Here is a 13,753-nt window from a genome sequence, read left to right as displayed (position 1 = left end):
GCGCAGCCGCTGCACGCGGCTACACAGGGGCACACGGGCCCTATCGAAGTCCCATTTCCCCTGCACATACCTCCCCAGAGACAGTGACTAAACCCCCTGTTCACATCCCTCCTTCCCCCTTCCCACCACAGTTACCTTTCACTGCACAGGGGCGTTGCCCCAACCACCCGGCAGAAGCTCCTGCGTCCCCCACGCGGCCGCGGAGACAGGGACGTCGGCCGGCCCGTTTCAGAGACTTTGTGTAGTCCCTCGGGACGAGGGGCTTTGTTGGGGGGGAGCTGTGTAACGAGCTGGGTTAATGTGGCTCTGTTATTATGCGTTCAGCAGCAATACAAATGTTCTCATGTGTTGGGTTATGCACTAATGTTATTAGTGGGGGTTAATAAGGGATTGTCTCGTGAGAAGTGGCGGGGGACAACGTGGGGGAGGGTCCGGAAGCGGCGGGTTGTTGTAGTGAGACCTGTGTTACGGCTTAATGTACGAGTGGTCACGGCCAACAGTGATCGGAGATAAACTTTGGACTTACTAAATAAAGACCAGGATTGCAAGCCGGACATCGACTGTTTATTCGACGCTGCGCCACGTGAGGTGAACGTTACAATATATTAAAAATGAAGGTGAATTATGACACAGCGACCAAAAACATTTCCAGAAGACCTGGAATTGTACTATTTCCATATAGTCCACAATCATGCATCAACATTTTAAATGTTTTTTGGGTTGTTATATTTGCAACATGGGCTTACAAATTATAATTACATATCAGAAACATTCAGAAACTCATTCAAAAACATATTTGCACTGTGAGAAATGTAAAAAACAAGAATATATGAGAATGTTGGAACCATCCACATCAATATCTTTAAGACATGTACAGCTTTGCAAAACCATGTGGAGGCAATGCATACAGGCCACTTGCAACAATATTTTAAATATTTTCTTCTCTATTGCTCACAACATAGGTTTAAAAACTATTTATTGATCCTATTTCAGAACACTGCTTTCTGTAACTGATTGAAACATATTTGCACTGGGAGGAAATGCCCAAAACAGAATAAAGTGCAAAAAAAAATGGTAGCAATGATTATGCTGCCGCATTGTGCTGTGAATTTTTTTAATAATAATAATAAAAATAAAACTAAGTTTTTTTTCAAGTGTGGCAATGATTATGCTGCCCCGTGCCAGTGGGGGCACTTGTGCCTAGGGCTGCCGACCCCTGGTTCAGAGCATGGAGCTCATTACCTCAATATCCCAATTTCTTTGTCCATTCCAACTAATATCAGTTTACATTACAGTTTTTACATTGTGTTATCCTTAACTCTCAATAATTTGATTTCATCAAATTTGTTAGTTGAGTTATTTAGTTATTTTTCTGAACATTTAACACAATGCAATGCTGCTTAGCTCTATTTGTACACAGCAATGCCTGAAAGTTTCTACAACCTCTGAAATAGAAATGTATGTGAAATAATTAATAAAACAAATAATTTGAAATAAACCACCTTCCAGGGTTGTAAAGTTCTATTTGAGCTTCTTATCTTATCTTATGCTTTCACTTTTTAAACCTTGAGCAATTTACTGCACCTGAACCGGATTACAATATTTAGGAATTCTATACAAACTATATTAGGGCATGGTTGATGGACTTCAGTGGCCGTCTTCTCTCACAGCAGAATACAAAATCTCCTGAGTTCTTTCACTGTTCTTCTTCCTTCCTTGGGTTTTCCTGCCACAGAACTCCAACGCTGCGTAGTTCAAGGAATCAGTTTCCCCATCCTACAACAGAGAAAGATGTCTTATTACCAAACATTGAGGAGAATACAATCAAACTAATGTACTTGTGTACTCATATAAAAAGGCCAAGAACATGCAGGTTTGTACCGTAACACGGCAAGTAGGTAAACGCTATCCAGAAAGGTAGTTAGATATTGCAATAAAACCAATATCAGCCTTCCAAAAAATGTAAATAATCAAGCTAATATTATCATACCCTTTATCCACTTTCCGTATGTGTCATACCCAATCCATTAAACATTAGTAATGCTTTATGATGATTAATTCATGAACGTATACATTCTAAAAAACACACACAATGCCGATGTACCTGTTGTTCTTGAATCACTGAGGCATGTGAAACGCGGTAGAAAGCACTGGGATTTCCTGACAATAACAACGGAAGAAGATTATTTAATTTCGAAGATTAAGTTTCTATTATTATTGTAATGTTTCGTAGAACCCTGATGTTCAAACAGTTTTAAACGTTTACGTGTAAATATATATAGATATGTAAAACAATTAAGTCCAAAAATCTGGAGCTAGATATCTGTATGTTTGTATGTATATACCTATTTCTAAACTTCTCTATCAATATCAAACATGGGGATCTCTAACCTTTCCTGAGATCATATGAAGTCACATCAGTAGGCTAAGTGTAGAATGTACTGTACCTTTGCAATGCTCAGAAACTTGCTTTTTATTTCTTATTATGAACTGGATTATGTTCCCAACCAGACAGCAAGCAAACAGTATTCCAAGCACCACGGTAACCAGATTAATGTAGGGTTCTAGAATTAGAGACGAAAATTTAGATCTCATGGTATCTTCTATAAACAATTACACAATTACACATCATATAATGGAAAGGGATCTTCATGAAAAAGTTTTTCAGAAAAAAGTACAATATTTTCATAATGTTAAATTACGGAAAACTTTGAGATTCATTATCAAGCAAATAAATAACCAATATTATACTTAATTTTATTATTCTATTATAATTAAAAGTTATCTAATAAAGAAGCATTATAAAAAAAACAAATATTCTCAAAGTAAGAAGTCAAATATATTGACCTGTTAGGTTCAGCTTAGTTCCATTTCCAAACACAACTTCCCCACATGCTGCCAGGGCACAGTAGTAAGTCCCAGCATCAGAGGAGTCTACATTGTTCTTGGGGAGAGTGTAGACACAGCTCTGTGGAGCAGACGGAGGCCCAGAACTATTCTGACATTCACCACTCCTGTTTCCATTCATGTAAATGGCAGCAGGGTGAGATGGTCCTGATCTGAACCAGTACACACTGGGTTCCCCTTTGCACTGGTTACTGTGGTTCGTCCTCTGGGAGGTAATAGAGCACTGGAGAGCCACAGGGTCTCCCAGCTGAGCTGATGCAGACACAGGCTGTTGGACCACAGTCTGGGAGACAAACCTCTGGTCATTGGGATCTATACAGTTAAATAAAACAATCATCAGAAAAAACAAACCAAATATCTTTGTGGCTCTTTCAGATAAAATGTATTTTCGATCATGATATTTGAAACAAGAAATATTTAACTAGTAATGCATGATTTACCTTTGACGGTCAGGAAAACACCATTATTCCAAATGTTTAGATATTGTCCTCCTTGAGTACAGAAATAATTTGCTTCATCCTCTTTTTGAACATTGCTGATTGCCAAATAGAAGTTACTTCCTTCTCCCACTGTGACCCTTGACGTAAAGGACGGTTGAATCTTATTTGATTCATAAAATCTTCCAGCTACCATTTGGAGATTATATCCCAGAGATTGCTTATACCAGTACAACACTTTTATGATATTCTGCTCATTCATAACTGTACAATCCAGTGTAACCTTATCTCCAAGTTCAGCTTTTTTCAAATAGAGTGATTGAGGATCCTCTTGGGTCTGAATCGACACTAAAAAAGAAAGAAAAACAAGAAAGAAACTTACATCACTATAGTTGTACATTTAGTATACAAAATGGAATAACATCCTCCTTCCACACCTCATTAATTTACACTTTCTACACCTTAAAAATGGTATACTTACATGCAGTACTCAGAATTGTCATTGCTAAAAACATTGTCATGGTTTGATGCTGAACCAACGCTGGACTCACTGAAGTGCAACATTCTGACTTTCAGCTAACATATACGTTTCCTGGGACCACTGTGATTGGCTGGAACTTAGAGGCACTTGATGAGGCAGGCCAATGATCCAGTTTGCTTTCTGTGAGGTGTAGTTCATGTCATAATTAAATCTAAACTGAACACTGAAAACCGATGTCGTTCACTTTGTTTTAATCTATGTGGCATTGAAAGCTATCATTTAATCATTATTTTCCCTGAGGATGAATACACACACACACACAAGCACACACACACACACACACACACACACACAGTGGGCATAGCAAACATGCCTGATCATTAGTTTGGATGACGACAGAATGTCGTCACCCAATGTGAGTACTGTATTGGAAAATAATTCTAGAGACATGGTTATTATATCACTTGAGAAATGAATTAAAAGATCAATAAGTAGTCAGTAGTAGCAGACACAGTAGCATTAGTAGCAGCAGTAGTAGTTTAAAAACACTGAAAGTTAATACGCACCTCTCAGTGACTTTAGGACAGATCTTATAGAATTAGTTTGAATGTTTGAGTACCAAAATTAACCCCAGCTAAAGTTGGAGGGATATTGATGTGCTCTGTGTTGGCTCCAAGAAACTCAAACCTTTTATAACTACCAGTGTAAAGTGGAAGTTAATACAAAACGCTTCAAAGGCGTTAACGATTAACGTGTTACTTCTTTCAATCTTTCTCCCTATAGTGTATGTGTTTTAACCACCGGCCTGTTAACTGGTATGTGAGAGTGAGGCAGCAAGTTGAGAGGCGGGGTGGAGGCTGTTCATGTCTTTGTTTTTGATGCACCACCAGAACTCTTGACCACACCAGACTTTAGGTACAACAGGATGCGTTGCTACGGTTAATCAGAAACCAACCATGAAATGGTTATATTTCCATCAGTGACTGAACGGTTACAGTCAGGTCACATGCATTGCATTGTATTTACATTTAGTAGACTCTGTCATCCAAAGAGACTTACAACCATACATTCACAGTCAAGGTGGAGTCAACAATGCAAGGCAACAGCCAGCACGTCAGGAGCAGTTAGGGTTAGGTGTCTCGCTCAGGGACACCTCAACACTCGAACTAGCATCCTTCCGGTTAAAAGTCAACTGGCTCATCCTCCTGAACTACTGTTGCCCAAGCGCACAGCAAGCCAACAGTATCCAATGCACCAAGATCGCTAGTTGACGGTTAGGATCTAGAATCAGACCATCGGCAATGGGTTGCATGAATCTGCAGAACTCATCGTATGTTTTATGTTATCTTACATTCAAGCACAGTATGTCAGGTGGAATGTAATCTACACACTAAAAAAATCCCTCACTATTACATGTTCTTAAAGGGACACTTCACGCATTTGCATTAAACTTTGTATCGTTAGAAACCCAGTCATATTTTTGAATGGTCTTGCATCATTCCCTCATTTTACCCTGAGACGGGAGATTTTCCCCTGAATGTTCAGAGGTTATCTACTTCTAACACTTCCTGCTTTAAATGACGTAAAATGACGACTTTTGCGTCATTTAAAGCAGGAAGTCTAAGAGATCACACGAGCACTAAAGAAGCAATGATGTAGTACCAGAGACGCAGTCGTTTATTCATAATATCATCCAGCACACACAGCTTTGGCCGTGTTCTATACGATATTCTAGAACACTCTGGGAGCTCCGGCGGGAGACCTGGAGCTCTATATCTAAATGGTATAATATAATATATAGACATCTATAATATAATATACAACATCACGGCCAAAAGCTGTGTGCGCCTCTGGATGATATTATGAATAAACGACTGCGTCGGGTTGTCCGACGTCTCTGGTCCTTCCACATTAATTTGAAGTCGCAGTACATCTGGACTTCAGAGAGTCAAAGCATACGTTTCTTCCCCCAATTCCTTCTCCACCATGGCCGAGAATCAATACACAGGTCTTATTTTGCAAACAAGCACCCGCCCGTACCCGCGAATTACGTTCCACACCTGACCAGATCCGCTATAAATTGATACCGTTGCCCGACCCGCACCCGAAGTAAAACATTAGATGGAACGCCGGGGAATTACACTATCTGGTGTTTGGCGTGGTGCTTTAGATTGCTGTGCAAAAAAATCATCATCAATCATCCACTGTGGACGGTTTTAGATGACTCCTCCGCTCCTGAATAACATATCCAGCACCGGAGAAGTCTCGCTCGCAATCTCAAAACCCGCGACCGACCTGCGCTGTTCAGGCATCCGACCCGATCCGCACCCGTATCCGACACAGTATTATTATTCAACCGCTTTATCCAAATTGTGCGGGTCACCCGTCGGGTACCCAAACCCGTGCAGGACTGGCCAAGATAACCCCCACTATGAGTCTCTACTTGTTGTGGAAGTGCCAGAGATGTCCGAGAACCCGACACCGTCTTTAATTCATTATATCTTCTGGAGGCGCACACAGCTTTTGGTCGTGATATTATATGTAATATTATATTATATAGATACCTATATATTGTATTATATTATTTAGATACAGAGCTCCGGGAGTCCGCAATCGGCAACAATCACTTCTCCTCCATGCTGCAGTTCCCTCTGGACTGCAGGGAGTGAACGCTGATTGGCTGTTATGTTACGTCCCTCAGGGAGTGAACGCTGATTGGCTGTTATGTTACGTCCCTCAGGGAGTGAACGCTGATTGGCTGTTATGTTAGGTCCGTCAGGGAGTGAACGCCGATTGGCTGTTATGTTACGTCCCTCAGGGAGTGAACGCTGATTGGCTGTTATGTTACGTCCCTCAGGGAGTGAACGCCGATTGGCTGTTATGTTACGTCCCTCAGGGAGTGAACGCCGATTGGCTGTTATGTTAGGTCCCTCAGGGAGTGAACGCCGATTGGCTGTTATGTTACGTACCTCAGGGAGTGAACGCCGATTGGCTGTTATGTTACGACCCTCAGGGAGTGAACGCTGATTAGCATTGTGGGAGTTGTCGTCTTCAATCCACAAGCTCCAAAAAGTCACTGTCTGCATTTTCTCGGTCAAGAAGTCACCAAATTAGAAATTTATGTTACTATTCGACTCCATAAATGACCCACTTTCAATGCAGATTCATGTCTCCACCGGTGAAATTCTCCTTTAACTTATATCTATTGTCTTTATAATGAGATAATTAGCAAATCAACACAGGCTGATGGACCACAGTCTGGGAGAAAAACCTCTGGTCATTGAGATCTGCATTGTTAAGTACAATGATGTCATCATCAATCATCATTTAAAGGAATTAAGTAGATATATTTGGGGGGCATTTTACATTGATGGATACTATTCCAGAATATTCAAAAGATGCATAGAAAATGAGTAGCAGTGTAACATGAAACGCTGTATTTATTTGATGAAGGGGAAGTATCAATAAATGGTGACACTACACTAACAACAGCAGTGGTCTTTAGGTTCCTTCATCAGAAAATGCTAACATGGGTTTCCGAAAATACTTAGATGGCCTTAATATACCTGGGTGACCCACGCAAGTAAAATTAATGTGTGGGAAACACTTGATTCGCTTCTTGGCTGGCATGAGTATGATACCCTTGTCATAGTGGCTCATACATAGTCAGCTACATCAATATTGATAAATCATATCTCTAAAAGGCTTTCTACATCAGGAATTTCCCCGGAAGTGAGGGGTTAAATGGGAGATGATGCCATTGACATGCAACCTCACCAAATGAAACAGACCTTTACCTTAAATGAAAAAAAAAGATTTATCTGGATTTGAACATTGTTGGAAACATTTTGGATAATGTTAATACGCAACTCAACAAATTAATAACAGATTTTAATGTGGAAATGTTATCCATCATACTTTTGTAGCTTCCTTCCATCTCTCTCACTAGAGTGTATCGTGCAGGAAACAGACAGTGAGGCGCCAAGTTGAGAGACAAGGGCTGTGGCTGGCCATGTCTTCGTCTTTCGACACACCACCACATCTCTGAACCATAGATAGACCTGACTGTAGGTCTCAACAGGATGTGTTGCTCACGTACTTCAGAATCCAACCAGGAAATGGACATTTACCGTCACTAACTCAACCTGAATTGTAATCAAATTAATTTTGCTTGTATCTACTTTTTCAAAGAGTAAAGAGTGGTATTATTAAATTTTTCAGTTTCTAATATCTTAATAAAGGTATTAATTTGAGATCCTGTTTCACTGCAGAGACCAGCCGATGCAACGCCAGTCCATTCAATAGACACATAACAACCATTCATACAAAGCCAATGCTGTCCTGTCTCCATCTTGTCAAGGGTTAGGTGCAGGGTATATATCACACACACGGTCTATATTTTATAAGTCAGATGCAGAATTTAGATCCAGATACCAACCATATTATTAGTCTGTTTCAGGACAGGCATAACCAGCAACCATCATTATATACTGTGTGTGTGTGTGTGTGTGTGTGTGTGTGTGTGTGTGTGTGTGTATTTCTGAGGAAAGAAAGAACCTCATGAAACAGTTGAAGAGTTTAATAGGCTGGAGTGGGTTAGAGTAGAGTACTGTAGAGTATAGTAGGGTAGAATAAAGTAGAGTACAGTACAGGAGAAGATCCTTATCATTAAATCATGTTCATTTTATAGACCTGCCTTTTAGTGATTCCTTTCATGGGCTAGGATGAGGTAAGTTCACCGCTTTGCGTTTTTCATCACGTAGGTTTTTCCCTGTTAGACACATTAGGTTGGAGGTGTGTCCTGTCCACTGTTCTTGTATTGTGTATTAAATGCATAGGCCAGCTATGCATCCATAGCTGTTCTTGTCATTTAAAGTGTCTTTCTACCAGGTGTGGTGTTAACAAGCCATTTTAAATGTAAAAGTGTGACCTCAGTGGGAGGTTTCACTCAGATGTGTGACAAACAGATCAACTCCAGCCTACAACTCAATGTGGTCCACCAGTCAGCTCCTCCCAGCTGGGAGGACCCTCCCCCATTATTTTTGCATAAAGAACACCAAGCCAAATGATACCTACGACCCCATGAGACCTACAATTCAATGATCAAGGCAGTGTTAATTGCTAATTAGAAACAGCTTTTTTTATTTGTTGCATTTATTTTTAATTGCAAATTTCCCACAAAGCAGTTTGTCTAGCAGTGTTGTGTCGAACGTCAAGATCACAATTTCTTTGTCCATTCCAACTAATATCAGTTTACACATTCTAGCAACAATTATTGTTTCATTTCAATAGTTATAGTAGGCCTAGAGATATTTATACATTTTGTACCAAATATCACCTATTTGCAAAAGCATATAAGGTTGATAGATGACATAACAACATAAAATGACGTGTCAACTCTGAATACTTTCAAATGTTTGTTAGTTTGTTGTTGTCATCAATATAAACTTACAAAAAACTAATGCAAACAAATTTATAAGTCGTATAAAGTAATTTGATCTGATCAAAAGTAAGTTGTTACTGAAAAATAAACACAATGCAGGCGTATTAGGTCTCTTTGCAATGACTGAATGTTTCTACACTAGGAAACCCAAAATGATATGCTTGCTCGTCTCAATAAAAAAAAAAATTGAACCGAACCCCTTTCCAGCGCTCTTAAAATGTTGTTCTATTTGAGCTTTGTCAGAATCATATTATTTATTGTCTTTCATATCTTAACTTGAGCTTGTACTTTTTATCCCTTTTAGAAATGCACTGCACATCCACCAGGTCAAACTATATTAGGACGTGGTTGATGGACTTCAGTGGCAGGTGACTCTCACAGCAGAATACTCACTCTCCTGAGTCCTTTCACTCTTCTTCTTCCCTCCTTCAATTTTCCTGCCGGAGAACTCCAATGCTGCGTAGTTCAAGGAATCAATTTCCCCGTCCTAAAACAAAGAACTGTATTACTAACAAACGTTTGAGAGGATTCACAGTTGAAATGGCATGTTATGTTGTTATGTCATCTAAAAACCTTCTATGCCTATGCAAATAGTTCTTATTTGGTTCAAAATGTATAAACTATTACTATATAACTACTATAACTATTGAAGTGACTATTGAATGAAATATTCTGCTGAATCAATGTGCGCGATCCTGCACACTGAGACCTCTCTATCTAAGCGGTGGGGATGCTCTTAAACCTGTCCTGATATGAGCTCTTGTGTTTAGTGTGCTGTAGTGTTACAATGGTCACAGACCTGTAATGAATGATTAGAATGAGGATAATAATCACAAGCAGACAGCAAGCCAACATTATCCGATGCACCAAGATCTCCAGATGCCTGTAGGGTTCTAGAATCAGATAATCTACAATGGGTAATCGGGAAGCTTTAGATCTCAAAGTATTTGTATTTAGATATAATGTAATGAAAGGTAAGAAAATGTCTTGCAATTTAAATGATGTGTTTCGTCCCAGCATTTGAATGACCAATATTTAAATAATATTTGATAAACATTAGTTAGTACGTCAAATATACTGAAAGTAGGAAGTGGAATGTAATAACCTGTTTCATTTTGCTTGTCATCAACCTTCGTGACGTTGTGATCTGCAAAATAAATGCAAATAATCATCATCGAAAGGGACAAAGTCAAATATTTGTATTTAGATATTATGGAATGGAAGGTAAGATAATGTCACGCAAAATAATAAATGAACAATATTTATATTATATTTGATAAACATTAGTTAGTCAGTAAGTCAAATATACTGAAAGTAGGAAGTGGAATGTAATAACCTGTTTCATCTTGCTTTTCATCTACCCTCATGACGTTGTGATCTGCAAAATAAATGCAAATAATCATCAAAAGGGCCAAAGTCAATATGTTGAGGTTTCTTTCAGCAAATGTAAACTATTACTCATAATATTGAAAGCAAAACATTAAAGAAGGGTTAAATTTTACCTTTGACGGACAGAAATATGCCATTAGTCCAACTGTCAGAAAATTGTTGTCGACAGAAATAGTTTGCTTCATCACCTTTAGTTACATTTTGAATGATCAGATTGAAATCAGAAACCCCTTCTTCCACTGTGAATGTTAAATTAAAGGGAGGAAAAATAAAAAAAATTCCTAACACTCTTCGAGCGACTGTTTGGGGAACATATCCATGAGATTGTTTGTACCAGTCAAACTTATCGTCTTTTTTCTTTACTCTAAAATTTAAAGTAACCTTATCTCCATGTTCTGCTTTTATTTCATAAACCGAAGGAGGAATGTCTTCGGTCTCAACCGGCACTAAAAATAAAGAAATACAAAAATATGAAATATACATACATGCTACAATGCAAGTGACAATTATTTAATAATTAACAAGAAAAAGTTGATTTGAAGTGCACTTACATGATGCAATCAAAATTGTCATTGCAAAATAACTTGCCAAGATCATCACGTTTTTACTGCTGAGTGAGCTCTTGACTCAAGTGACAGATTTGGACCAACATGTACATGCCATACATCAATTATGATTGGCTGGACCTTTGAGACTGAAAGAGTCAATCATTTTCTTAGTTTTCGGAGATGCATCAAAACGGAAACTTAAAAAACATTGGCCGTTAGATGTGTTTCTGTATTTACTCTTTTCAACACACATTGAAAGCTAGAATTTAGATAATCTCTTCAATATAATGACAAAGATAATTTATGTTTTTCATTTTTTAAATAAATCTGATGTTCCAACTATTCCAGAATTCAATTTCAAGTTTCTCTACTGGTTCTAACATACCATCAGCCCATTCCCCACCGCAATCTTTGCTTCTCCATTGAAGTTTCAAATGTATTTAAAATGTTGCAGATCACATTTAAATCATTCTGTAGCCCCTTACGATTCAGTGTGCGGCCTTTCTCCTCAGGCAGGGCCCTCCTTGATGTAACAAAGTCTCAGCTCATATCCAGAGGTGACCGTTCCTACTCCATCAGAGCCCCTCAGGCTTGGGGAACCATGCTAGAGGACATACGGCTGGCAGAATGGGCAACATCTTTTACCACTAGTCACTCAACTTATCACTCACAATGATGCCTTTCTATTTAAAGTAAAGGTACATTTACACTGTTTTGTGAAAAAGCCACACACACACATATGCACACATACACACTTGTGGTCGAGGTATGAGATGGGGGCTGGCCATGTTGTTATAAGGCAGCACCAAAACTTTTAAGCATAAATAGACCTTACTGATGTCTTCAACAGGATGTGCTGCTATTGTTCTCCAGAAACATTCAATGACGTATTGTTTCCTGTCATGCACTGAACCTTAAAGTTGGGTGTTGAACAAAGGATGATTGTAATAAGTAGGCTTTGAGTGAAATACTTTCTGCATTTAAAAAGGCATTTGTTCAAGCACTCTTTTAGTAGGCTCTAGCAGAAGAAATGAGACGCAACAGTAAATCCAAAAGAATATTTTATCTTAAGGCACACTCAGAATACTCAACCGACCAATCGTTTAATACCACCACTCATTTCGGCATTTGTCAAAGGCTTTGTGATAAGTAATAGTAATTTTCAACTCAGTTGTATTTTTAATACCAGTAACATAACACCTACTTGAGTACAATTTCATCAAAGTTACATTACTTCAATACCTAAGTACGATTTTTTTGGTAATCCATCCACCTCTGGACACACACGCATGCACGCACGCACACACACACACACACACACACACACACACACACACACACACACACACACACACACACACACACACACACACACACACACACACACACACGCACACACACACACACACAGTAACTCAAGGAATTCATAGGCAGACATGACAGCCTTCTCTTTGGTAGAGAATACGGGGTTCAACAATATGTTAAAGGTGATTGACCTCCGATACTTTATAACTTCCCTCGCACATTTTTCCTCAACACACCTGATTACACCTCAGGTTCATTATTTGCAATTATCATCCCAGTACTTTTCCCACAAAGCAGTTTATCTAACTGAGTTGTTTAGAGCATGGAGCTCAGTACGTCAAGATCGCAATTTCTTTTTCGATTCAAACTAATATCAGTTTACATTACATTATCTTTAGTTTTTACATCATGTTATCTTTCACTCTAAATAATTTGATCTGATCTAATTTGTTAATTAAGTTCTTTAGTCATTTTCTGATCATTTAACACAATGCTTAGCTCTATTTGTAAACAGCAATGCCTGAAAGTTTCTATAAACTCTCAAAAAGAAATGTATGTGGGTTCTTCCGCATTTAAAACACATAGTTTGAAATAAACCATCTTCCAGGGTTGTAAAGTTCTATTTGAGCTTCTTATTTTATCTTAGCTTTCTAAACCTTGAGCAATTTACTGCACCTGAACCGGATCACAATATTGTAGCGGCGGCCAAGAAGCACACAGAGTCAAGCTTTAGTAAAATTGTAGTTCTGCGTCCCATACACCGCACGACTGCAGACTACCTTTATTCATCAACCAACATCATAAATGGCAGACATGCACCCAAACGAACACATGAACCACACTGTCCCCGAAAGGGTCCAAACCCCCAGTACAAATGAACCCCCCCAGAAACCCTTGCGCATCTGAATGAGCGTTCACACCTGTGGTCGCAACAATATTGAGGAATTCTATACAAACTATATTATGACCTAGTTGATGGACTTCAGTGGCCGGTTTCTTTCACAGCAGAATACAGACTCTCCTAAGTCCTTTCACTGTTCTTCTTCCTTCCTCGGGTTATCTTGCCAGACGATGTGGAATAATCTAATTCAATCCTTTGTGGTGTGGTGGTCTCGTGCTAGGTATGACTTGGAGAGTGGTAAATGTTCAACAACGTGGTTTATTCTAACAGAGACACAAGGTAAACGGGCTTGCGTTCTGGAGGTGGTTCATGAAGCATCTGACGAACACAGGTAAACAAACA

At 39.0% G+C, this 13,753-nt stretch overlaps 1 protein-coding gene across 1 annotated transcript; it reads right to left on the bottom strand.

Moving 5' to 3' along the window:
* Positions 1-1,647: 1,647 nt before the first annotated feature.
* On the bottom strand, positions 1,648-11,908 carry LOC307081660 (uncharacterized protein; the record flags this gene model as incomplete). The annotated part of the gene is made up of 11 exons (XM_079744911.1): positions 11,591-11,908; positions 11,209-11,351; positions 10,771-11,103; positions 10,605-10,646; positions 10,374-10,415; positions 9,662-9,755; positions 3,348-3,692; positions 2,848-3,219; positions 2,448-2,564; positions 2,105-2,160; positions 1,648-1,776 (listed from the first exon to the last, which is right to left on the bottom strand). The coding sequence occupies exons 4-11, from the start codon at positions 10,623-10,625 to the stop codon at positions 1,648-1,650; spliced, it is 1,176 nt and encodes a 391-aa protein (XP_079601037.1). The 5' UTR covers positions 10,626-10,646; positions 10,771-11,103; positions 11,209-11,351; positions 11,591-11,908.
* Between the last annotated feature and the right edge of the window lie 1,845 nt (positions 11,909-13,753).

Source organism: Pollachius pollachius, assembly GCF_949987615.1.
Source record: "Pollachius pollachius genome assembly, chromosome: 10".
Lineage (NCBI taxonomy): Eukaryota > Metazoa > Chordata > Actinopteri > Gadiformes > Gadidae > Pollachius > Pollachius pollachius.
The sequence above is the reverse complement of the archived record's forward strand: the minus strand, read 5'-3'. Positions and strand labels throughout refer to the sequence as shown.